Here is a 25,011-nt window from a genome sequence, read left to right as displayed (position 1 = left end):
CCTAAAGAGACCCCCTCTCAACCCGTCCGATGTTAAAAACGACAGGCCTGTCTCTCTCCTCCCATTCCTGTCTAAAACACTTGAACTGCTCTCCTTGCTGTCTCTGAGGAACTGCACACTGCTAAAGCAGCCTCCCTCTCCTCTGTCATCATCCTTCTGGACCTGTCTGCTGCATTCGACACGGTGAACCATCAGATCCTCCTTCACACTCTCCAAGAACTTGGAGTTTCAGGCTCTGCACTTTCCCTCCTCACCTCCTACCTCAAAGACCACACCTACAGGATAACTTGGAGAGGGTCCGAGTCCGACCCGTGTCAATTATCTACAGGGATCCCTCAGGGCTCTTTCCTCGGTCCCCCTCCTCTTCTCTCTGTACACAAACTCGCTCGGATCTGTCATTAGCCCGCATGGTTTTTCATACCATTGCTACACTGACAACACTCAATTAATTTAGTCTTTTTCCCGCTCAGAGACCCAGGTTGTCGCACGCATCTTTGCTTGTCTAGCAGACATCTCTCAGTGGATGTCTGCTCACCACCTCAAGCTCAACCTTGACAAGACTGAACTACTTTTTCTTCCGGGAAAATAGTGTCCCACTCTTGACCTAACTCTGTTGTTTCCCCGACTCAGACTGCAAGGAATCTGGGTGTGACCCTAGATAACAAACTGTCCTTCACTGCAAATATCGCTGCAACAACCCGCTGCTGCAGATTAGGGTTGCATATTGTTGACTTTTTTACGATACCGATACTCAACCGATACATATCGTGATACTTTCATGTTGCATAGGGGAACAATGTAATCATCCTGCAATTACTCCCATGAAGCGCTTTATGACAATAGCCGCGTTCACACCGAAGTACTTTTCCCACTTTAGTTCCGATATAGTTCCGAAATGTCGCGTTCACACCAAAAAGAGCCGGAACTAAAATGATCAGAACCTTTTTTACCCCCTTTTCCGTCCCTGCTAGAGAGCAGGTACCTTCGTGGGAGAAAAAGGTTCCTATGTCTGATTGGCTGGGCGGAATGCAAACCACGCCCCGTAAAACTCCAAAAAAGTTTTGTGAAGCAGCCATTTTATTATCCTCGCATTAGCATTATTAGCATTAGCATTAGCCCAGCGCACAAACGCAGAGAGACTAAGTTATGGCAACACAAAAGAAAACATGGGAGCGGTGGAGATGAGGAGGTGTTGGCGTTCTGGCGATTTACTCGGAAGGCTTCAGTGGAAGCTGCTGGGAGTCCCAGCAGCTTCTACTGAAGCCAGTCCCCAACTCCGGGGACTTCGGGTGGCAGTATATTCCGTGAAGTTGTTTTGCAGGCCGCAAACAACTGCAGGCCGCCAGTAAACCCAAAGCAGAAGAAGAAGAAGTGACGTCAGCGGCTTCATTTACCTAATCCTTCCCCAAAAACTTATTCCGGTGTGAACGCGATCTGTACTTAGTTCATGAGAAATAAAGAGTTCTGATTAACTAAGTTCTCATGAACCTTTGTGAGAAAAGTACTGCGGTGTGAATGCGCCTATAGTTAACATGTCAAATGAATATTAAATTAAATTGTGGGACTTGGACCTTTTAGTACTGAATAAACAATGAAAAACACGTTATCTATGAAGAAAACAGATTCTGCAATATCATTTATATCAACCATCAGGCATGAATAGTACATCTTGTCAATGGAAAAAGAAAATAGCACCAGTATAATCAATATTCAACCTGAGATTCGACTGACTAGAGAACACATAAAGGATCATGAGATCTCGGCATTGCACATAAAACAAATAGCATCATTAAAATCAACATTTGCCTGATGAAAGAAAACAAATCCCACCACAGTTCAGTTTTGTGCATTCATCTTCAAGAAGATGAGCATATCTGCTCTCTGGATGCAAACGGGCCCTTTCACAGCGTAGGATATCACCTGCTGAACTGAACACTCTCTCGTTTGGCACGCTGCTTCCCTGAACACAAAGGTACTTGGTTGCCATACGAGACAGCATTGGTTGGAGCTTGGATGTGTTGCCACCTCTCCCAGAAATAAACTTCTTGCAGTGGTTACAGACCCCACCATTCAGACTGGCAGTCATATGCAGCCACACTTTAGATTTTCTGTGATTCGTTTGCGGAGTTTCACTGCGAAATTGACATCGTAATTCCGACGGTTTGGGCACGAGTTTAAGGATATTACGCCTCACTTTTAGTTATTTCAGTAATACCGGGAAACGGTATGCACCCCTACTGCAGATACACTCTTTACAACATCAGGAGGATACGTCCCCTCCTGACCCAGAAAACGACGCAGCTTCTGGTACAGGTTCTCGTCATCTCACGCCTAGACTACTGAAACTCCCTCCTGGCTGGTCTACCTGCATGTGCCATCCGACCTCTGCAGCTCATCCAGAATGCAGCGGCTCGTCTGGTCTTCAACCTTCCTAAATTCTCCCACACCACGCCGCTCCTCCGCTCCCTTGACTGGCTTCCAGTAACTGATAGAATCCACTTCAAGACACTGGTACTTGCGTACCATGCTGTGAATGGTTCTGGCCTTTCATACATCCAGGACATGGTTAAACCGTACACCCCAGCACGTGCACTCCGCTCTGCATCGGCCAAACGGCTTGCTGCACCCTCACTGCGAGGGGGACCCAAGTTCCCATCAGCAAAAACACGTTGGTTTGCTATCCTGGCTCCAAAATGGTGGAATGAGCTCCCCATTGACATCAGGACAGTAGAAAGCTTACGCATCTTCCGGCACAGACTGAAAACTCATCTCTTTCGACTCCACTTCGAGCAGTAAAATGAAAAAACAAAACTAAAAACTAAATAAAAAGCACTTATATACTAACAAAGGACTGGCTTATCTAAAGCCAGTTGAGTAGCAGTTAAAATGGTTTGGCTCTAAGAAACCTAATGTACTTATATGATTCTGTTTTCTTCAAGTCTTCTTGGTCGAATGCACTTATTGTAAGTTGCTTTGGATAAAAGCGTCAGCTAAATGAAATGTAATGTAATATGATTATTTTGCAGGCTGGTGCATTTCAATCTAAAGTGAAGCAAGCGTTGGAACTACATAGTAACACATTGTTTGAAAATTAACTTTTAGCCAGTAGTTTAATTTTTTTCATTGCAATCCAAACATCTCATTTCTACTCTGGAGATGTAGATATTTACATTCGTATTTACATGTATTTAAAAAAAACTGCTTTTTTGTTAACAAAAAATTAACCCTGGTGCGTCCATGTTGATGGGGATTAGAAGTTGATTGTTCCTTTGAGAGAAAAATAACGTTTAACTTAATTTGATCCTTTTTAAATAGGGTGATACAAAATGAAATGTAATGTCTATCTGTAAGGAAGGAATTATTAAACTTAGGCACCTTGTTAATTAACAAATATATCATTAATATATCAAACACTGCATAATATATCAGGAAGAATTCTGTCAGGATACATTTCAAGCAATTCTTGACAGATACTGATAAGCTGACCGATACATCATGCAGCCTCAAAATCTAACACTCTTAATAGTGGTCTTTAGGTGTTATTTCTGCCAGCATAATGCAGTATTACTGACTAGGCGATACTAATGTATACAAACAAAATCATTGTAAGACAAGACTTGAAAAAACACCATCAGCATGGTCAAATATGATTCTTAAAATTTGTATTTTACACACGCTGAATCGACACAATTGGACAACTTAATAACTAGTATATTTGCACATGCATTATTGCTTTTATTCTCCCTATGGAGTAACACATGTCAGTAAATGTGAATATTGGTGTTTTAATAGCAGTGCATTTCTGAAATCAACTTTTATTTATCTATTTAGTTATTATGAATCATATGAATTTTTAATTAGCAAGATCTTTCTAGTTCAAGTGCGCAAACTAGCAGCTAAGAGGAGCTTCCTGCTTGTTTTAGAGGTTTGATAGGTTTGGGCTGGACTGAGTGGACACCATGCTGCTGTCACTCACCGTCATACTCTGGGAAGTAGTCGACCAGATGGGAGTACATGATCTTCTCCTCCAAAAGGTCCTTCTTGTTGAGGAAGAGAATGACTGAGGAGTTTTGGAACCAGGGGTACGTGACTATTGTCCTGAACAGAGCTTTACTCTCCTCCATCCGGTTCTACAGAGAGAGTGGATGTGTGTGTAAGGAGAGAGAAAGAGGGGAGGAGAAAATACAAAGAGATAGAGAGAGAGAGCGAGAGATAATTATTTAATTAAAACAACAGTCTTTCATACTCATTAAGGACAGATTTTAATAATCGTTCACCGCACCAGAGGGAGAGCAGGAACGCTGAGGCGCCTTTAAGAGTTTCATTTCGCTCTTGCACTTTAATTCTGTGTCTAATTGAACTAAACAACCGTTCTGAAAGCAAGCCTTGGATATCAAATTGCCGGTACATTCGAGTATTAAGAATATCTCCAGTATATTATAAAAACTAATGTTAAGACACGCAGGAGGACATGCAGCTGATGTCTTCTTCTTCTGCACTTTACAGGGCTTCCAGTAACAAAGGGAGGAAAACACATGGGTGCAAAAACAGAGACACTCACATAATGAACGCACAGCTGCTCATTAATACACTTTAACAAACTGACACACACGCTATATCCTCTTAAGAAGGTGATTTGGCCCAAGGCGGTATTCAAAACAGCTGGCTGATCATTTACAAATGCTTTCCAAGGGAAAAAAGGTGGAGGGCGGCCAGGCCGGAGGAGAATCTGATTTCCATTGTTTTAAATAAGGAGTAGCTTTTCATCATCAGAGGAACTCAACTTCCACATCACATGCAATACTAAAGTGATTTAATAGATGTTTTTGAAAATGTGAAATTAAGATCCCCAAAACATTTTAGCTCAGAGTTTTACATTTAAAATTGTGAAATGTGTGTGTGTGTGTGTTTTCATTATTCACCTCATTGTCTGATTCCACCAACACCTGGTCGTACTCGCTGAGTGCCACCAGGAACATGATGGAGGTGACGTTCTCAAAGCAGTGGATCCACTTCCTCCTCTCCGACCTCTGACCTCCCACATCCACCATCCTGCCATGGCAGCAACGCCCAGGACAGAGAAAACACTATGAGCAAAATGCTTGCTAATCTGTTTGATTCTCTTCCCAACACAATTTAAGGAAAGATATTTGCCTAACAAACAAAACAAAAGTGATTAAAATGTGATGACTATTGATCCTAGGGTGTGAGTCAAAGCAGAATATCAGCATTGTGAGTACGAGTACTACTTTTGATATTACATAAGTGGGGAATTTGCTGTAATATATACTGAAGAATCAAAAGCTCAGCCCGGTGCTATTACAAAGCTTTAAGTTGGTTGTATTGGTGTAATTGATATTTTACCAGCTTATAAGATTAAGATAAAAATGTACTTTATTGATCGCAATTTGGGAAATGTTTGCGTTGCAGCAGCATAAAAGACAAGGCATTGCACATAAGAGAAATTAAAAGGGTAGAAGTAAACAATTATAAAATGTAAACATCTCAAAATAGAGATAAAACAGCGTTATACAGTATATCAATTTGTTTATGTCAATACAATTAAATTAGGTATATTTAGTTGGGTAAAAAGAATGCTATTTTCCTTTTAAATGTAAAAGTTTGGGAATGTTATATTTTTTGGATTAGTGAAAGCATTAATCTAACTTGAACAGTTGTACTGATAAACATCAGTTGTTGTTGTTGTTGTTGTTGTTGTTGTTGTTGTTGTTGTTAAGCTTTGTACACAAGGGCCATATATTATTTCTGATTCTGAATACATCTCCTGACTGACCTGAATATGACACTCTGCAGGTCAAACGGGTATTCAATGATTCCCGTGGTTGGGACTCGAACCCTCAACACATCCTGCTGGGTGGGGAGGTAGGACGGCAGCGAAATCCGGTCCAACGCGTTCAGGTAACTATGGTCACAGAGTAAGGAAATTAATCATTTATTTATCATCACGGAAACCCTCCAGAATATATGTTTCTTGTACACATTTTTGTAACTTTTAATATACTGTATATATTTTTCAATATTAAATTGTATCTTTCAATTTTAAATTATCTTAATTTGTTTATGTATGCACCAACAAGGCACATTTCTTGCACGTGAAACCTAATTAGATATTGATCCTGATAACTGTAGTGGTTGCTGGGAAGTTTTGTATTTCAGATTTATCTTATTTCAAAAAGTCTGCTGTGAGATATTTTATTAGCCTCAGTTTGTTCGGACTATACTCACTATTTAGTGGAGTCTGAGAGTTGGTATTCCCTCCTTCGATCGTAGCACTCCTGGATGCCTGGGTCATTCCATAAGCTTTTGATTGCATCTATGTAGGGATTCTCGAACATGCTGATCTTTTCTACGTCCACCTCTTTCACAAGGTTGGCATGGCCCTGGAGGAAAAAGAACAAAGACAAAAACTGACATGACTTTCTGAGACACACATCTTTACTTAACAACACCAAACTAAAGGTCATTCTTTATTTACCAAAACTTAAATATTTTCTGATAGTCTAAAAACAGTGCCTATCAAAAACAATCAAGTTTTGTAGTCCTAATTATCCCTGGTATATTTTCTCACTCACTCACATATTCAATAACCTGGAATAACTCTACACCCCCAGGCTCAGCCTAGATCTCAAATCTGAGGCCCAAATCCCACCGGGGCAATTAAGTGAAACGTGTTTCCGCCCCAGATTCCCATTTAATTCTCCTGTGTCCCATGACGGTAGATCAACATGTGCATGAATCCTGAAATTCTTTCTATTTCGCATACTGCACTAATTCAAACAATAAACAAATATCAATATAAAAGATCATCATAAAGTGAACATTAAGATCTCATATAAAACAGGATATACAGATATTTCGTTCATGGGTGGGCTTGATAAGCCTACAATCATGACAGTAACAATAAGTGCACGGACACAGCCAGTGTAAACATGATCAACAGGTTTCATTTTCACTTCCTTAGTATTGTCAGTCTATTCCTTTGTCAGAGGTATAAAACTTCCCATTTTAGCCCCATGTTTATGAAGGCAGAGGGATGTTGGGTATAAAGTATTACAGGCATTGTCATATGTTTTTACTTTTTTTGAATACTGAACTGTACTAAACTTTTTTTATGTATTTGATTATTTGAGGGATGTGCTTGGTTTATATTGAGACAAATGTGTGAGACACTTTTGCTGAAACCGCACATTCAGTTTCATTCTTCATAAGCATGTCGGATGGGAAGCGAAAGCTCACATGGACAATGACCCCGCTACACCAGAGACGCAAAAAGTGACTACTCGAGTTGAATCCAAGATGCGGCGCCATTTAAAAGCCCCAGTGCTGAAGGTGTGAGCAAATCAACCCTAACACACCAAAATATTCCCATACAGTTATAATATCAGCAATTTCAAATATTAGTATATATTCAATATTGGTATCACCTTGAATAGTACATTTCTATCCCCCTTTTTCTGTGAATATCAATAAAGAATTTGACTGTGTCCTGTTCCCAACATCCTAGGATTATAATCTGACTTCAGGATATCACATTAAAATATACTCAATTATTTATCAGCCCCTCGTAATCAAATCCCTACAAAACCTTTCAACGAGCGATATGACTGGACTGTGGCCAGGCGGGGAGAAGCTGAAGTAGTGTGGTCAGCTGTCACCTCAAATGATCTGATTTATAAAATAAATAAATGAAGAAGGTTGCAGAGTTGATGACGACTATGCTCAACTTTTCCCTGTCACTCTCACAGGGACTAAACTGTGAGTACTGGTTACTGTAACCGCTCCCAAAACTATGATTAAAAAGGTGAAAAGTAGGAAATAAAAGGACCTGCAGACAGAATATTTAAGGAAAAGTGAGATCAATTTTGGGTGAGTAGTGTAAGGAAGGTTTCAAATGTGTATTTGCATATGTGTATTTGAGTGTATATCTGCCCTCATAGATTTGAGTGCACTGAAACGTACAACACAAATACACAAAGGGTGCAATGAAGGGCTGAAGCGCTGTAAGGACACAGGAAGTGTCAAAAGGGACAGGAAACGATAATGGATGGCTGTTCCAAATAAGATAGACTGCACTCTAAAAATATACAAGGGCATTGGGGCCACTTTGTAGCGTATTTTATCCCAAACGATTATTTACAGGAGTCACAACAATCGTTATTTCAGTTGAGGAATTTGAAATGGCCTGAGCGAGAGGATCTCATTTACCTTGTTGAGCTCGTATTTGTAGGGCACCTTGAGCGTCTCCGAGGCTCGGATCATGGACTGCATGGATGTGAATATGTTCTGATAGACCAGTTTAGTAAAACTCCTTTTGTCTTCATCAGAATACCCGGTGCCGTGGATAATCCTCATCTGTTTGATGAATGTGCTCTTCCCACTTTCCCCAGTGCCTGAGAGAAAAAGTAGAATTATTATAAGTGTTGGTCAATCTACTTTGAAAGCATTCGAAAAAGTATGACAGCAAAGTTAATCAAGGGAGAAAAATTGTGTGTTTAAATATAAGTACTTAGAAATATTAATTGAAACTCCATGTTATGCAAAATGAAACCAATCTTATCCAAAAAGATTGCCACCAAAGTGCAACCAAAATATTTGAACTGAACTCAATTGAGTTAATTTCAAAAAGTGAACACTTATTTTCAGGTCATAGATAAACCAAAAACTAAAATAAGCCTGGGCCAAAATGGTAGTTTGAGTATATGAAAACACAAAAATAAGTTATTAACTACTTGAACCACTATGCATATGAATGTAGTTGAACTAACAGCAAGCTACTGCAAAATGCATGAATGCAGTGTTTAAATGTAGTGCTAGCATAATCAAAATGTAGATTTGGCAAAATTGAGGTCATAAAATCTTCTAAAAACATTTAAAAAATACAATATGAATGTATGGAGTTTTTATTAAGGTAAACACAACATCCTATCTGGGAAAACACACACATGTATACATTACACACAGATGTACAGCCCATGCACACAGACATACAGTATATACTCAGTCACCCATGCACTCAGACACACATAATATTATGTGCTGGTTCCTTTCCTCTCAGCCTGTTGGCCTGGTCTGCTGAGAGACCAAGAACAACATCTCCCTGCTCAGTGGTGACAGGGACTGTTTGGGTGTGAAAAACTGAGGTGTGATTTCTCTTTGGTTCATTGAGAATCTTGGCAGAGCAGCTGAAAGGTCCAACTTCTATCTCACCACTCACCTTTGAGTGTGTGTTTCGACATGTCAATGCCCAAAAGATGTGTGCTGCATTCCAGCGTTACCTTAACTCCCTATTGTAAGGCCTTGAATTGTATAACATAAAAGTATTTTTTTGCCAAATAAGTCTCTCAAGCACTTATCCAAACCACACTCAAGACTAAACTTTTGATAAAATACAATAACCTACAGAAGAACAGTGTTCTTTTTGTCTCTTTTATAGGGGCCTGACATTAGTGTTTATATGCTGAGGCCGGGCCAAGTGCTAAACCCCTAAAATCTTAATTACAAACGCATGTAGCTGAATATTTATTCTCATACAACTTGTTTGTGTGTAGTTGGTTGCATAGGGCTTTTAAATATCAAAGTATAGCCTGTGCAAAGTTCATACATGCTCTCACTTTTTGATGTTGAATTGGGTTTTCAATTGCTACATGTTAATGCTGTTGCGTTATCATTTGGTGCACTTTTAAAATTGTAGCACCAAAGCCTGGCTGAACCCGTCACCGCCTGCTTTCCACCCCCGCTATGTCCAACTATAACTAACTATTACATTAACCTCCTGACAAGTAGTAGTTGTTGCCCCACCATAAATGGTGTGAATCACAACAGTTAATGAGTCAGCCATAAAAAATAACCACATTCTATTTTTTAAACAGGCAAAGCAGAACAGTGCAGCATTTAGAATAAGAAACATAATTTAAAAGCCTTAGAATATTGAGGACAACAATTTCTCTAAAACATTTCCACCTCTGGGTTTTAATGGCTATTCTCTATTACACCAATGAGAGACACTAAGAAGCCTGAGAGACAGCAAGTATGCAGGGTTTGAGTGTGTGCTGGCCATTAGAGGCTGCTGAGTCACCTTTCAAACAAATGCAGTGACCAAGCATTAACCCCGTGTTTGAGTTTCGTATAAAGGCTTAGCATCTGACGGAGGATGTCTGATACCACGACTCATGAACATGTTCAGATTCCGAGAAAGGAGACATGCTGTACAAGTATAAAAAAAAGCCGTGTCTGTGTGCGGTGCATTTATGTTATTCTGAACATTTGAAACTTGAATGTGAGCCGCCATATTTTCACAACCTTGACTGTCACAAATTAGAACTGGTAAACAAACATATTAATTTGCTTTCTCCATTAGAGCTGCTGTTCATTAGCAGCCTGACGCTGTAGTTTCCACAGCACCTTGAATGTATCAGTGGACTGTGGACCCTGCTTCTAATAGCATTTTACAAGGGTCACACACTGCTTGGTTCTTATTATGAACTAATAAGCTTATTGTATGGTAACATTTGAGTCATGGCATTACATTTGTAGATATAGGTGTGAGCCATTTTGTCCTTTTCCCTCTCAGTTAGATAAACATAATTTGGGGTTTTTGGAACATTCATTAAGTGAAATGTAACAACTCTGCTTTGTAATTCTGGTGCTTAATTTCATAAAGAAACTCACTCCTGTGGTTGTCAAATAAATGCAGTGTTAATGGCAGGCAGCCTTAAGCCAGTACCAGCAAAATAAAAGGCAGACATGAATTGAATTAGAAATACTGTAGAGTGTACCACTACCATGAGCCTTACTAGAAACATTTTGTTGTTGCCTTCTCATGATAATGTGAGCTCTTTCAGTGAAGGACAATTTCATGTAAATCAACACAGTAATACGATTCAAATTAATTGAATAATGAATACAATCTGAGAGAATGCAGGTACTATGCAAGTATCTAACTCCACTGCAATTACATATTTTTCGCTATAGTGAAACTTAATCGTAATATATCATAAAATTGGCTTTCTTTAATTGCAATTTGTATCGTTCCACTGTTAACTTGGCTGTATTCATTCAGGAATCATATGACATCTTTAGTGCTTCCTATCGTAATTACAACCATGTGTTTGTTAAAGGCTTGTTAAAAGTTGCGGTGGACTTTGTTCAATCCAAGCCTTGATAAAGTTCCCACAGCTTTTATTGGGCCGATAAGTGCAGCTGATATTGATTGGGTAGATCTGCACTTCCGCACATGTTTTTGACCGATGATTTGCAAAATGTGAGAGTTAAAAGTGCAGATTAAACATGTTGTGATGCTGCAATGATTTTTTAAATGATATCCAGCTGTGAAAGTTGAACACAGTTACATTTTCTGTGAATAAAGAGGTAGCCTAATTAAAAAAACTCAGCTGTTCATAACTGTTCTGATGATTAAAATCTGATTTACTTCAAACCCTGCCGTCCTACTTGTCTTTGATTTTCTCTGTGTAAGTGTGTTAAGGGGGACATAAACTAGATCCAATGGTCTCCTGAGGATTGGAGCTGGGCTGTGCCACTTTTGTAATTGAGCATGGTAAATCAATTAAGCAGATGGAGAAAAGCCTAAAAACGTCTCATGTTTAACCCTTTTGACTTTCAACAGATGTTTCAGTCCTCAATGCTCAATAAATAGAAGTCACATGTGTGCAATACATGTTGGAATGCAGCGTGAAACAATATCTCAATCCACTTAGACAGATAAAACTCCAATAATTACACTGCCATCCTAGGAAACTCTACACCCTGCATGTTCTCTTTCAGTAGTTTCCGTTCAGTGTGTTGTGTATGTTCAGTAAACATGCTGAAGTGAGGCAAAGCCTTTCTAATGACAAATATTGTATTCATGAAACACACAGCCCTTACACAGACATGGACGTCGAGAGATCAAGGGTATTGGTCAGTTGATCATTGGACTTTTTTCTAGATGACCGAGCATCCTTTAAATTGTGTTGCACTATAAGCTCACTGAAAGGAGTTCCAATTACTATAGTTGTAACAGCTATTAACTCAATATCCATCAACAAACATGCCAGAATATTCACTGATTCGATTGGTAGCCATCCACAGAAATGCCTTTTATACAAAACCAACTAAATAAAGATAGCAGCCTGGAAAACAGTATATCCCTCTAGTCTAAAGCATATGGAGGATAGTTAGCATCCAAATGCTTGCAGTGAGCAGCTATGTGCAAAAAGATAAAAAACATGGCCCTATGACTTTAAAGTCTCCAGACACTATGTCACCATTCTCATGCTGCTGCTTTACTCTCTTCCCCATTCATCTTGAACTTCCCATTACTGCAAAGGTTTGGAATCTCAGCTACTGCAATGGAGCCTTTCTACCTTCTTCACCGTCAGTTTACATCTCTTCAGACCTAATGTCATTTAAAAGAGTAACTTTACTAAAAGTGTCAAGACAATACAACAGTCTAAGTCTAGTGGTATTTATCATTTTCACCATAACAAACAAGGTCAAGCTGAATGTCCTTATCGCCGGTACATTTTCGATGGTTTGTAAAGTAAAGGAGAAGTGCTCTTCTTTATCTCAACAACTAGTCAAGTGCCCTCTAAGCATTGTCCGCTCCGCCTCCAGTGTAGCCTCAATTGGAAAATAAGTGAGTTCACTTGTGCAGACTTTTGTCCTAAAGAAAATTCTAAATGTGGGAGGATCTGTCCCAACAGCAGTCTCATTTCTCTGACACAAATGTATTAAAGATCTTATCTGGCTCTTGATGTTATATGCAGCACTTTAATCTGACAAATTGAAACTTTGTTTGGAGGTGTGCCCATATTTCGGTTACTGCTCTGGCTGCTGTTCAGGAACAGTTTTGCTGGAAGTGCGTTTGGTTTACTCAAATGTTCTGTGGCAGTGGTTCAATAACTTTTGTTGTCATGCATGCTTTTGAAAGCTTTTTTTTTTATTCAGCATTTACTGGATAATTCTGGATAACCTTATTCTTGCTGGCCTTAAGTCAAGATGTCCGCTGTGAAAAAGGTCGGTTCAACTCATTCCAGACAACGATTTTGGTTTTGTTCGGCAGTTTTGGTACCACTGAGTTACGTTATTTTTCTCACTTTTTAAGTGTGCATTGTGTGGAAAAGTTGTTAGCCTTGTTGATTTACATGAAGCCTTGAGCATTAACAGGTGGAAAAAACACTTTTGTTTTATTTCTTTGTAAAAAAGATTATGAGTGGTTTCATTTTCAATTAATGTGTAATGTAATGTTCATATATTCCTGGTAGGGATCATTTTCAGTTGGCTCTTATCGAGATGCCCTGCCTCATTCTTCTTTAGTGGACAATTAATGTTAGCTGGACTTTTCCTAAATCACCTTTGTTAGTGAATGTATTATCTCTGACTCATGAACAGGTGTTTCTCTTGGCACTTTGAATTGCCTTGTGTTGAAAAGTGCTATATAAATAAACTTGCCTTGCCTTGCCTTGCCTTGCCTTGCCTTGCCTTGCCTTGGAAAGCTCTACACTATTAAACACTCTCTCCTCTTGCTTCAGCAACTCTTCCACTCAGTCACTAGTTTTGACAACTTAACTGAGTGACAAGTGACAGTTTCAATACAACTCCATTACTATTATACAATGCCTCAATATATATTGGTGCACAGGGAGGCTGGATAACAGGCTTGTAATGTTTAAAAAGTTAAGAAATTGAAAACTTCTGAAAGTGACGGCAGAGATTTGTGCTGGATCCCAGGAGGCTTTAAGCAATTAGTGAGTTTGAAAACCCACAATACAGCATATGGGTTAATGGAGCCATAAAGAGCAAGCATAATTTCTTCTGATTAACTACTGGGAGGGGGTGGTGTCGTGGATATTTTAAAGATGTACAATGAGAGTAATCAATAATAAACTGGTGAAAGCAAGCAGTGTTGTCTTGTTGGTTATTTATTTGAAGCTTCAAAAAGGTACAGGTCTCACAGAGTGTAGGATAGTTTGCAGAAGTGTGCGCAATAGTCACAGAATAGCAAAGCTTACAAGATAGGGCGGGCAGACAAAGTTTTGTGTAGCATGGCGGAACGCCTCAGAAATCTGCTTTCACACGGATGTCTAATTTCGCTATTAGACACAGGTGTCCTTGAGCTATAGAAAGTATAACGGTTATCAGAATATGGAAGTTCAAACTTAGTGTGAAGAGGAGTAGTTTCAACAGTCTGCCAAATCAGCTCTGTGGCCTTGAAGCGCTTGAGAATAATAACCCTCATTAGAGTATGCAGAGAAAACAGCACATATGAAGAAATGGTACAGTAGTGTTAGACAATGCTTTTATAAGCATTTGGTTTTAGCATATAAGGTAACATAAGAAATTGCCACTACAGTGGTCATAATTGTTTTAAGAGCTCAGACACGAGCGTTGGTGTGACATCACGCATACGGTTCATCATTACTGGAAACCATTTACTCTGCTCAATATTCAAAATGTATTGGAATAAGCTGAAATATAAGCAACTTTAACATCCAAAAAATATATAAAAAATACATACTGATTAAGAATCCTTATTAATTTGGTCTGAGCCATCAAATGTTTTGTATCAGGAGAATAATGATTTGTCATTGAATAAAAAACATATGTCTTATGAGAACTATAGTTTCATCCTCAAACTTTCATACTCTTTGGTTGAGGTCATTGGCTGTTTGCGTAATAGACTAATTACTGGGAATTTAAAGAGATTAGGTGAAAACAACAACTCAATTATTTGTCAGCAGCTCCTTCAAACCCTGTTAAGAGGGATTCATTTTATCGTTGCATACATACTAACAGGAGGGCAAACCTATGCTAAAACATGCCTAACGAGGCAAAAGCCTTGCACGTCTTCTTCAGAAAGTAGCCTGGGTAATGTGAGGTTAAATGCTAGCCTGTTCCACTTCTCCTCAATGCATTTTCAGAGGGAATAGGAGGAACAGGAAGAGAGGTTTCTCGCACCGCTCTCAACAACCACAGTCATCACAACTAATGGGCTTTTCGTTGCAAATCTAATTTAAAACTGGATGGTGAGTAGATGACTTGTTTTCCTCAACTGTCTCCAATATGACTAATACTTCTCGGCATTATTAACAGCCGCCCCATATCACAAGTCTACACTGTAGAAATGCATGGTTACCATAAGATAAGACGTTTATGGCACACCAAGACGTTTCAAACTTGTGTGTCTCTGCTACAGTTGCATGATTTTGAATGGTGATTCAATTAATTTGAGATTCATTCAAATGCATCATGTATAAGAAGGTGGGTGCATGAGCATACCATCACACAAGCCTCTTGTTATATTTATAAGATGTCGACCTTGCTCCGTACACTTGCACCTGTGATAAAATCACTGCCAGGGTTAGGTGTTAAGCTGCAACACTGCCTTGATTACTCCCAATAAAACGCTAGACTTTGGCCCTGCCATGTTTGACACACTTGCATGCACACCACCTGGAGGGGCCCTGGAGGCCTGGCTGCACAGGTGGCTGTCAGGCCAGTGAATGCATTGAGAGGTAAGAGTGTGAGGCCCATGGTATGGAGTCAGATTTGGGTCAATATTCGCGCTAGAATATTGACCCAAATCTGACTCCATACATGGTAGACACATTTGTTTCCTAGCCGGTCACAGTTATTCAAATCAGCTGGTTTTATGCTGAGAACCCTACAGGCCTGGCTGGGCAGCATCTCCTCCCTCTGCTGAACTGCCAATCTGTGCACTCGACTCACAACACCGAGGTATTTCAACACCCAACTTCACTCAGGTGGGAAGACCCATTATTAGACCCCCACGGCCCACCCCCCTACCAGACAGAGGTATTTTGGTGAGAGGAATTTGGGCTTTGCATCTCTCTCCCCACTCCCCTCCCTCCCCTTGTTTATCCCCTCCGAGCTTACCGAGAAGCAACAGTTTCAGCTCCCGGCGTGCGTCCCTCTTGTCCCGGCGGAGCTGCCTCTCGATCTCGTCGTTGATCCGCCTGGCTTCCTTCCCCTCCTCGCTGAGGCAACACGCCATTATGGATTCCAGTGTCATTCTCTCTCCTTTTTTCAAACACGCACTTTTCCCTCTTACTGATTCATTCAGATTTCAAATGCGTCGGTGTAAAAAATTTAAAAAGCAGAGGCCTGTGATCCCCAAATAACGTCCTTATACAGGCCTGCGTGTGGTGAATAACGCGTGGACGCCCTTATAATGAGCCCGAAAAGCGCACAGATTGTGGTTGAAAGGAAATTGTTATAGTTTAGAAATTATTGACACCCCGTTTCGGTTCGCTTTCTGGGCTTCCCGTGAGCTTCAAAATAGTGTCCAAAGCAGGTTGGGTTGAATATCTGTTCAATCTTAATTGGTGTAATCGGCTTTTCCTTCTCAATATGATCAACAGATCATTTTAAGACACATCCTCAATACTGCTCGGTGTGATCTCGTTAAGCATTGCCATCCGTGCCCTGCCACCTCTCTTCAAAGTCTTATTTTTCAATCAACAAAACCAATGTGTTCAAGTAATCGTCCGTGGGTGAAAGCAACGGGGAAAACACATGAATAAAGCTGTCCGTTTAATTTTCCAACGGCTCGACTCCCGGGCGTGGTAAAGCAGAATATGGCGGACTTTCACTCCAATCCGCTAGGCTGGGATACAGTACAGTTATCTCTCGCTGTCTGCTCAAAAAAACCATGAAAGCCACACATAACATGGCATTTCAGCCGGAACTGTCGATGCCGCGAGCAGCATATATCCCGTCTGTTTTAAGAGGCGTTCACGTCCATGGCTCATCAGAATGGTGAAGAAAGCGAAAACCGCCGTGTTGTTGCCTTTCCCCCGGCCAATCTTCCCCTTTTCCTCAATTCTCTTCATGTGTTTTTATTACAGAGGCCATCCACTCCTCCGCTGGCAGGGTGACGTCGGCCTCTCGACAAGGGGGGAGTGTCACGTCAAACAAACGCCACACAAGTATTTATACACCCCAATCTGTGGAAGAGAACATGTGTATGAGTGGAGAAGCTGAACCCTTTTCTCTATGGGCGTGGGTGTAATAGTGGACACAACTCAGTTGTTGTGCTGACTTAGTGGAGTCGTCACAGTCCCCATATAGACTGTAGATGTTCTTAAATATGACGATTAATTTGTACAACAAATTCAACTGTTTCCCATTGCGAGGTTAACACTTAGTGGAGTTAAAATAGCATCGTGGTGACAATTACAAATACACCTGTATGCAAGCCTGTAAATATTCCTTCATCTATTTGTGTGTTATTATTGTTTTGGATTGACTTTATGAAGATAGCCTCAAAATAAAAAGTATTTATCTCAATAAAATCAGTTTATGGTTACATTTAGTAAATTGGCTTTTTATTGCAGAGCAGTTGCTTTAATGCTCATTACATCCTTTCCAACCTTTATATCTTACAATTTCATGAACATAAAGACAGACGGAAAAGAAACGCTTGAACATTGTGCAGGAGAGATACCTAATGTACCTTATAAATACATATGTAAGTAGGCCTATAGTCATAAAACAATCAAATAAGATAATGATATCCTCTGTGCATTATGCCTTTAACCAACTGGATAGTAACACTGTTACAGTTGTTAGTCACATTATTCTAACAAAAGGCCCACACATAATTGATGAAATTATAAGTGGATGAATGGATAGATGGATGTTGGAGGCCATATCACATATCCACAGTTGTTCCATTATGATCATCTCCTCTGTTGCCAGCCTGAGCCATTGGTGTTATCAGTAAATCAGTGTCCTTTTTACTTCTGCCTTTTCCACAACTCAATAATTGGATATCATTATCCACTCATTGTCAGTCAATCATATTATAACACAACACTATTGTGTGAGTTGTTTAGTTTGTGGGCTTTAAGTGGCTCCTGGGCTTTCAGGGGACTTCTCAGTGCCAAACTAATCAAAACAGTAATAAGTCTGGGTCCCAAGTAACATACTTAATTTGTACTTTGGATCCCGGTCATATTAATGTCCAGAACCACGACTAGTGTTGACCTTCTTTTCAGGCCAGTTTTGGTTTAAAAGCTTTTTATTTTTTAGGCCTGCCTGAAAACGTGCCAGCTTTGTTTTGCCAGCTTTGTTTTGTGACAGATCTGTCACATGCTGTGTTCCTTCTGTAATGCTGCATCAAATTCAAATCATTTAAGCACTGCTTTGCTAAGTCTAAAATACAGATGGCCATGCAGGGCAAAGTTCAAGATTGTTCGGAACTGCACCACAACGATAAACATTACTACTGCATACTCTCAGTGCTTTCATTAGTGTGTGACATACATCTTTGCAAGTCAGAGCAGAATCAGAATACCTTTATTTGTCCCACAGAGGAAATGTACGATGTCATATACGATAAGTCAGGCCCTGACTTATCGTATGACATCGTACATTTCCTCTGTCAGGGTGACAGTAGGCTATGGGTAAGGTAAGGTAAATCATCATCAAGCCAGAGACCCTTAATAGTGAATTGCAAGCGATTGTCTTCAATAGCTTTTATTAGATAGATAGATCTGAGCCACAATGAAGTACATGAAAATGTTACATGAAGAAAACTATTTGTGCGCAATTAATGTTAGCTGTCCTGGGACCTGCCTAATTTGTCCCATATTTCTAGTTTGGGGAGTCATTCGACCTGCCGGTAATGAAAGTCAACCAACAAGCTCTGTAGAGGGGAAACCAGCCACAGGTCAGTAACATTTAATCTGTCGTGTAGCCTACTGTCATAATCGTGGTAAAAGTAAATATTCCAGTTAAACTAATGTATTATGTTAGCTGAAAATGGTATCATCCCAGTTTATTTGTCATCAACCATAAAACCCTGCACATTTTAAATGTCACATTTTGTTGGTTGAGCCTCATGTGTCCCTCCCTAGTTGTTGCAACTGATGATTGCATGAACTTTGAAATGGGTCATACTGTTTTTGAAAACAAATTGTATTTTGTACTCACTGGTTCTCATTTGTGAATGTGTTTAATTTATATTATTGGAGACAATGCTATGTGAAAGTACCAACGGATGTACAAAGAGTAATTATAAATAGTGTGGTGTGCACATGAGTTATTTCACCTGGGAAACATGGCCAGCAAAAATGTGCACATGTATTGCAAGGTAAATCAGACTTTTATTTTGTAAGGGACCGCTTTCGGTGACTTCCTGCCCCGTGTCACGTGATCAAGCCCTCGCCTAGATACGAGCAAAGCGTCGCTGCTCTACGGTCGCTACGGAGAGAGGGATGGGTCTGTTGTAGTTAAAAGACTGTACTTTCCCACGGTGTTAGGTCAATTTACTGTCATGGCAGTCTATGGTACATGCTTCTGGGTTGTTGCGACAACCACTTTAAATCGTGCTAACGTTTGCATAGACACTTTCGGTTGCTGCTAGTACTTTAATCTGTCTTGGCATGACTGATAAAGATTAGTTAGCATGCTAGCGAGATAGCCACACAGCCTCAGCAACACACAGCGACCACACCTGCCAGGTAAGAAATCTTAAGTAACTCATCTGCAGGATTTTGGGACGTTACAATGACGAGCCATTAACAATTTCACCATAAGTAATTACGGTTAAAATCGTAGTTGTGACGTAATGTTTGCCAGCACAGTTTACAGCAGGTGTTTTCGAGCGACTAATTCCTTGTGACAGTAATGATGCGGCTCTAATAGGATTTGAGCCCTCTCCTTCCTGTCGATTGTTTGAGCAGTACGCCAGGATAACGAAGAAGGAGCTTAGTTTAGCTGTGCGTGTCTTTCTGTGAAAGAAAGTAGTGTTTGGTTCGTCTCACTTTTATGCAATACAATTCTCAGAAAGAGGCTGTTTATTTCTACATTTGGGTGTGTGATTTATGTGCTTGAGTCTTAAGTCGTTTTACATAATTGATTGGCCTACAGTGCATGTGAAGCAAGCAATACCCTTGTCTAAGCATTGAAGTTTCGAACTTAAATACTATATGATTTTAGCCATAGCAATGGTACACTTGAAGTTTGATCTTGATGTGTCTGTGTGGTTTGATCCATTGCCCCAAATCATCACCACTTTCTTTAGTCCAGCTAAGGTTAAATCATGATGTTTGTTCTACTTTGATAGTATTTATTTCTGTGGATCAGTGTGGCTGTAGGTTCCTAGCAGACATGGGCAAACTACAGAGCAAGTTTCGCAAGAGGTCGGAGATCTACAGGTGAGACGTGTGAACTATTATAAAAAGGTTCTGTGTAATTGTACTGTATACTACATACTAATTAGAACCAGAGTTTCTGTACATACCTACATACATTCTTTGGAAATATGTTGCTGTCTGTAAAGTTTACTCATCTTTTTGGTAGTGGGTATGATTACCAAGAAGCTACGTTTTATAATGTGCTATATCAAGAGGATACTAGTGCACACAGTGTATTACATTATACGTATGTGTTTACGTGGGACATGTCATTAACAAATGTGGTCATTGCAATCATCTCAATAATTCTTCTTAAGCAGATGGGTTTTAGCAGTGCAGGTTGTAAAGGAACCTAATGATTATAATAGAGATAGAGATGCCACAAGCTAAGAATTGTGGCTGAATATATATATATATATATATATATATATATATATATATATATATATATATATATATATATATAATTATAAAACATTTGTGATTCCCTTATTCTATTGGTGTTTTATGTGCAGGACAACTCAGGTGGAGAAGTCAGAAACTACCTTTGACAGCAAGGTGGTGCAGTACGAACCTGCCCATAAAGGGTCCACCAACACCGTCACCAATCTGAGCCCAGAGCTCTGTGTTTCCGGTGGAAGTGACCAGGTACATTATTCTATGTACTAGATAATACAAACAATGTACCCAAATAATACAAAGTTGGTGATGTCTTTATTCAGACTTCAGGGTAATAAATAAACCAGTGTACCAGTTTAAAGATAATTATAATGACTGATTCCTAAAACAACTGGAAATGCACCGTTCACATTTTTATTAAGATGGTAATCAGTGTCATGGATCACAAGGTTGTCAGTGTTATCCCGTCCTACTCCATGTTGAAGCACAAATTGCTCCTGATGGTCAGGCCAGTCTGCTAGCTTTTGTATTTGGTGTGGCTCAAAGGGGTATATGACGTTGTGAAACTTGTGACGTACTTTGGATAGAAACTCTCTTAAATGTAGCCATTTAACATGATGTGGAAAATCATGTGATTCTTGTGTGCCAATATGTCTGTGTGTGTCTGCTCCTGTAGGCTGTGGTGGTGTATGACTGGAAGCAAGGCCGGATGTGTCAGACCTTTCAGGGTCACAACCGAGAGGTTACCAAGGTAACGTCAATACTATGTGTGCACAAGCTGATAAAGGTGTGACGCTGTTCAGAACTGTGACACATCTTGACTCTGCCTCCCTCTATCTGCCAGGTGGTGTGTTATCCAGGCAGCACATGGATCTTTAGTGCCTCACGGGACAAGACTGTCCTGATGTGGGACCTAAACCAGGGGGACGAACCTATCCAGGAATTTTGTGGGCATGAGTTGGTGGTCAATGGACTAGCTATCAGTCCTGGTACGAACACACACACACACACACACACACATGCTTTTGTCTGTCCCTTGGTCTGCCTTTTACTCGTAAATGCGATATCTGAGTAAAGTTTCAAAGACATTTCTTCAAATGTGGTCTTAAGGAGTAACTGATGGTCAAAGTGTAAGTGCCTGTGAGCTCATAAAACACTTTGACCATAACTCAAAAGAGCATATGCTTATTATGTAACTTTTACAGAAATGTATAATTGAATAAAATGATGGAAGTGATGACATTTTGGTCAGATGTTGATGTAGATTGCAACTTTGTAACTCTAGTCTTCCTTTTCTGATCTGCACTGATCAAATTGAATTGTGTTTTTTATTGGTTTGTAGAAGGGAGAAAGCTGTGTACTGGTTCCCGTGACAACTGGATGTGCCTGTGGGATATAGAATCTGCAAAATGTGAACAGAGACAGAACGTTTCTAGAAACCTGGTGAGAAAAACAGTATGTGCTTTTGTGCACATAACCATGTACTATGAATTGTTTCAAGCACACTGGATCCCCTGAGGTGTGTACCTGAACATGACAGAAGAAGAATCTAATCAAAAAGCTATTCAATCTGACTGTTCCTCCTGACTTCATGCCCTGCAGGCTTTACACTTTTCCATTGTCCTCTCTCCTCTGGCCAGGTGACTCATGTTTGCTGGGTACCAGGCAGCTCCTCTGTAGTCCAGACCTCTGAGGATAAGATCATAAGGTACAGAAAGACTTGCTACTGCAACTATATTACTGTAGAAGAAAATATGCCATCTGCTGCATGGGAAGATCATTCATTAGAAATCCACTTTGTTTGCAAATGGTGATGTAATACACTACAATTATTCACTAAAAGGTCACAATATCTACTTGTATAACTGTCTTACACTTAACCTCCTTAAACCCCTGACATCACCTCATGAAGACCACTGTTTGTGAGGAGACGCTAGGCATTGTAAACTGTAATACTAAGATGTCATAATTATACAGATGTAAATAGAAGACGTGTTTTCTCTTTTTATAAATACAGTTATCATCAGATCGTGCCACAATAGACACACATTCTCTTTCTCATTCAATGAGTTGGATAGAGCCTGCAATGTATTTAAGCAGTATATACTTGACATGAAGTCCACTTCATCACCTTGCAATTGGCATTATTTGATTGAATTTTGTCTCTGTATTAATTCAATAAGTTATGATGCAAACAAATATTGTGTTTGTTTTTGTGTGTGCACAGAGTGTGGGATAGCCGTGCATGGCAGGTGACCAACACTTTTCCTGCCAAGCAATACATCCAGACCCACTGTGACGTGTCTCCAAATGGACACTACTTGGTGTCCAGCAGCAACGGCTTCGGAGGGCAGGGCTGTGAAGCCACGGTGAGACCAGTGTGAACCTTTGGATTTAATAACTGGTAAAACCTCCTTCTGCAGTATAATAACGCTTCGGTAGAACCAGATCATACCTGAACAATTTTCAGGTATGATTAATTTTGGACCATTTTTCCTCCTTCAGGTCATTCCACTGCATTTCTTTTGGGATAACGTCTTGGCTCTCTCCAGTAGCTGTTTCAATAATTGTGTATTATTGCTTTTTTTGGTGTGTTAGCAATAGAAAAAATAACCTATTTCAAATCATTCTTCACCCCAATAAAATTCTAAGTTGAAAGTTGACAATCTCCAATGAATCTACTGTCTTATTTAGATCGTTTTTTAAAACTGCTGACAGTCCTTTGTTCTCAGTGGAGTTGTGTCTGTGTTATTAGCTCTGGGACCTGCGCCAGCCCGGCTGTAAGGTGGTGGAGTACAGGGGTCACCTCCAGACCACCGCCTGCTGTATGTTCCTGCCTACACCTCCTGGGGGCTCACCTCAGGTAGCAACATCCTCACATGACAGCTCTGTCAAGGTCTGGGATCAAAACACAGCAGGTAACATCTACTTATGCATGGACACGACATTGATATACAAACAAAAACAAGCACACATGGTCTCTGACACTGTTCCTCCGTTCTCTGCTCAGTGTGTTTAGGGACGTTGCATCTGGATGGCGCTGGTCCACTGGTTTGTCTCGCTCCCACCGACTCTGCCAATCTGCTGTGTGCCAGCTTCAACAACGGCCTCCATCACATCCAGCTGGGCAACGGATTAAGCATGGATCAGGATTCTGGGGCAAGTTCAGGTGGAGCCGGTGAACTGGACGTGAAAGTTGTGGCGCGCTTCTGAGAGCTCAATCCTGACCTGTGCAAAGTAAGCGGTATCACTGGATATGGCCGTTCTCTTTTTTTACAATTTGACATATTTTTCTGTAGGCATGTTTTGCTTTACGAGACTGCCATACAGTGAAGATTGACAGAGGATGCCATTGAGTAGAGGAGTACATGATGATGATGATGATGATGATGATGTCGTGTATGCACCTTTTGTCCAGCAAAGCCCCGTGGAGGCCATGCTGGGATTGCTGCCTTCTTCTACACAATCTGAAAGATGGGGGATTACTCTCAGTTTATACCCTTCTTCAGCAAGGTGGATCTGACAAGATGCTTCATGGACAGGTTGTACGGATTTTATTGGTGGTGCTGAATATGTCTGGAGGATATCTTGATGCAGAAGTAGTGGTGTAAAAAAGTGGAAGCAATCCATAAAGAAAAAGAGCCAAAAAAACAACTATTTGGTCAGGTATTACTTCTTTAGTACGTGCAATCAGACTAGCAGTCTTGTTAGTCAATCACTGTGTTAAGTTATAATTATCTCCAAAACAGAATAATGTGGGACATGTGTATGTTGATAATTATTTTGTTGTACCATAGCATTAACCTAATAGACCAAATGCCTCCCTACAACACAAGACTGTTAAGAAATTAGGTTTGTTTACAGATTGTTATATTTTTTAGTGATCCACTTTATAGCTAAGTATTGTTTTAATGAATAAATGGGAATCAAATATATTGCAAATACAAAAGCAAGCTTCTCTGCAACCTGTTAACATTAAACGTGGTACCAGTCATTCTGCTTTTAATATGGTGTCTCTACTGTGATATTAATGACAGATGTTGAACTACTTTGTAATAATGAGCAATCCAGACTTGCTATTGTTCAGCCAGCACATGCTAATGTTAATATTAGCAGCCTTAAGTAAATTGGACATTACATTCCTACCTTTACTGATTATTGTCAGAAAATGAGTACAAGTTTAAACACTTGCATTTGAAGTGCAAATGTAATATAGATACTTATAATTTTCCTTTTTTGTTTGTGGAGATCCAGGCTAATAATTTTTCAAAAAAACTGATCATTACAAGCAGTGAGAAACCAAAGGGCATTCCTTTTGTGAGAATGTTCTGTTTAGGTGTCTGTCACTCTCAACACCAGTTAATTTCATCTGTCTGTGTTTGATACACTATCATGAAGCAATTAATAAATAATTGTATGTCTGATGAGTAAA

General features: G+C 39.9%; 2 protein-coding genes across 7 annotated transcripts in view; one reads left to right on the top strand and one right to left on the bottom strand.

Moving 5' to 3' along the window:
• Window positions 1–17,007, bottom strand: part of LOC117543949 (guanine nucleotide-binding protein G(q) subunit alpha) — a 23,311-nt gene extending 6,304 nt beyond the window's left edge. The window contains exons 1-6 of the mRNA XM_034212630.1: window positions 15,916–17,007; window positions 8,227–8,411; window positions 6,247–6,401; window positions 5,795–5,923; window positions 4,923–5,052; window positions 3,977–4,130 (exon numbers count right to left, since the gene is read on the bottom strand). Of these exons, the coding sequence (XP_034068521.1) occupies window positions 3,977–4,130; window positions 4,923–5,052; window positions 5,795–5,923; window positions 6,247–6,401; window positions 8,227–8,411; window positions 15,916–16,051 (889 nt within the window). The 5' untranslated portion in view covers window positions 16,052–17,007. The remainder of the gene's footprint in view (window positions 1–3,976; window positions 4,131–4,922; window positions 5,053–5,794; window positions 5,924–6,246; window positions 6,402–8,226; window positions 8,412–15,915) is intronic.
• Window positions 14,966–25,011, top strand: wdr31 (WD repeat domain 31). Of its 6 annotated transcripts, none has more exons than XM_034212628.1 (11): window positions 14,966–15,044; window positions 18,641–18,712; window positions 20,131–20,201; window positions 20,696–20,828; window positions 21,256–21,330; window positions 21,424–21,568; window positions 21,922–22,022; window positions 22,220–22,287; window positions 22,807–22,948; window positions 23,335–23,497; window positions 23,590–25,011. In XM_034212628.1, exons 3-11 carry the CDS (start codon window positions 20,155–20,157, stop codon window positions 23,790–23,792), a joined length of 1,077 nt encoding a protein of 358 aa, XP_034068519.1. In that variant the 5' UTR covers window positions 14,966–15,044; window positions 18,641–18,712; window positions 20,131–20,154; the 3' UTR covers window positions 23,793–25,011. The 6 variants fall into 6 exon arrangements, with proteins under 6 accessions (XP_034068519.1, XP_034068520.1, XP_034068517.1 ...); XM_034212629.1 differs by lacking the exon at window positions 14,966–15,044 and adding an exon at window positions 16,887–16,967; XM_034212625.1 differs by lacking the exons at window positions 14,966–15,044; window positions 18,641–18,712 and adding an exon at window positions 19,734–19,857 and having other exon boundaries at window positions 23,590–23,816; window positions 23,998–25,011.

Source organism: Gymnodraco acuticeps, unplaced genomic scaffold, assembly GCF_902827175.1.
Source record: "Gymnodraco acuticeps unplaced genomic scaffold, fGymAcu1.1, whole genome shotgun sequence".
NCBI classification, from domain to species: Eukaryota; Metazoa; Chordata; class Actinopteri; order Perciformes; family Bathydraconidae; genus Gymnodraco; species Gymnodraco acuticeps.
Note: the sequence above shows the minus strand (reverse complement) of the source record. Positions and strands in the feature narration are given on the sequence as shown.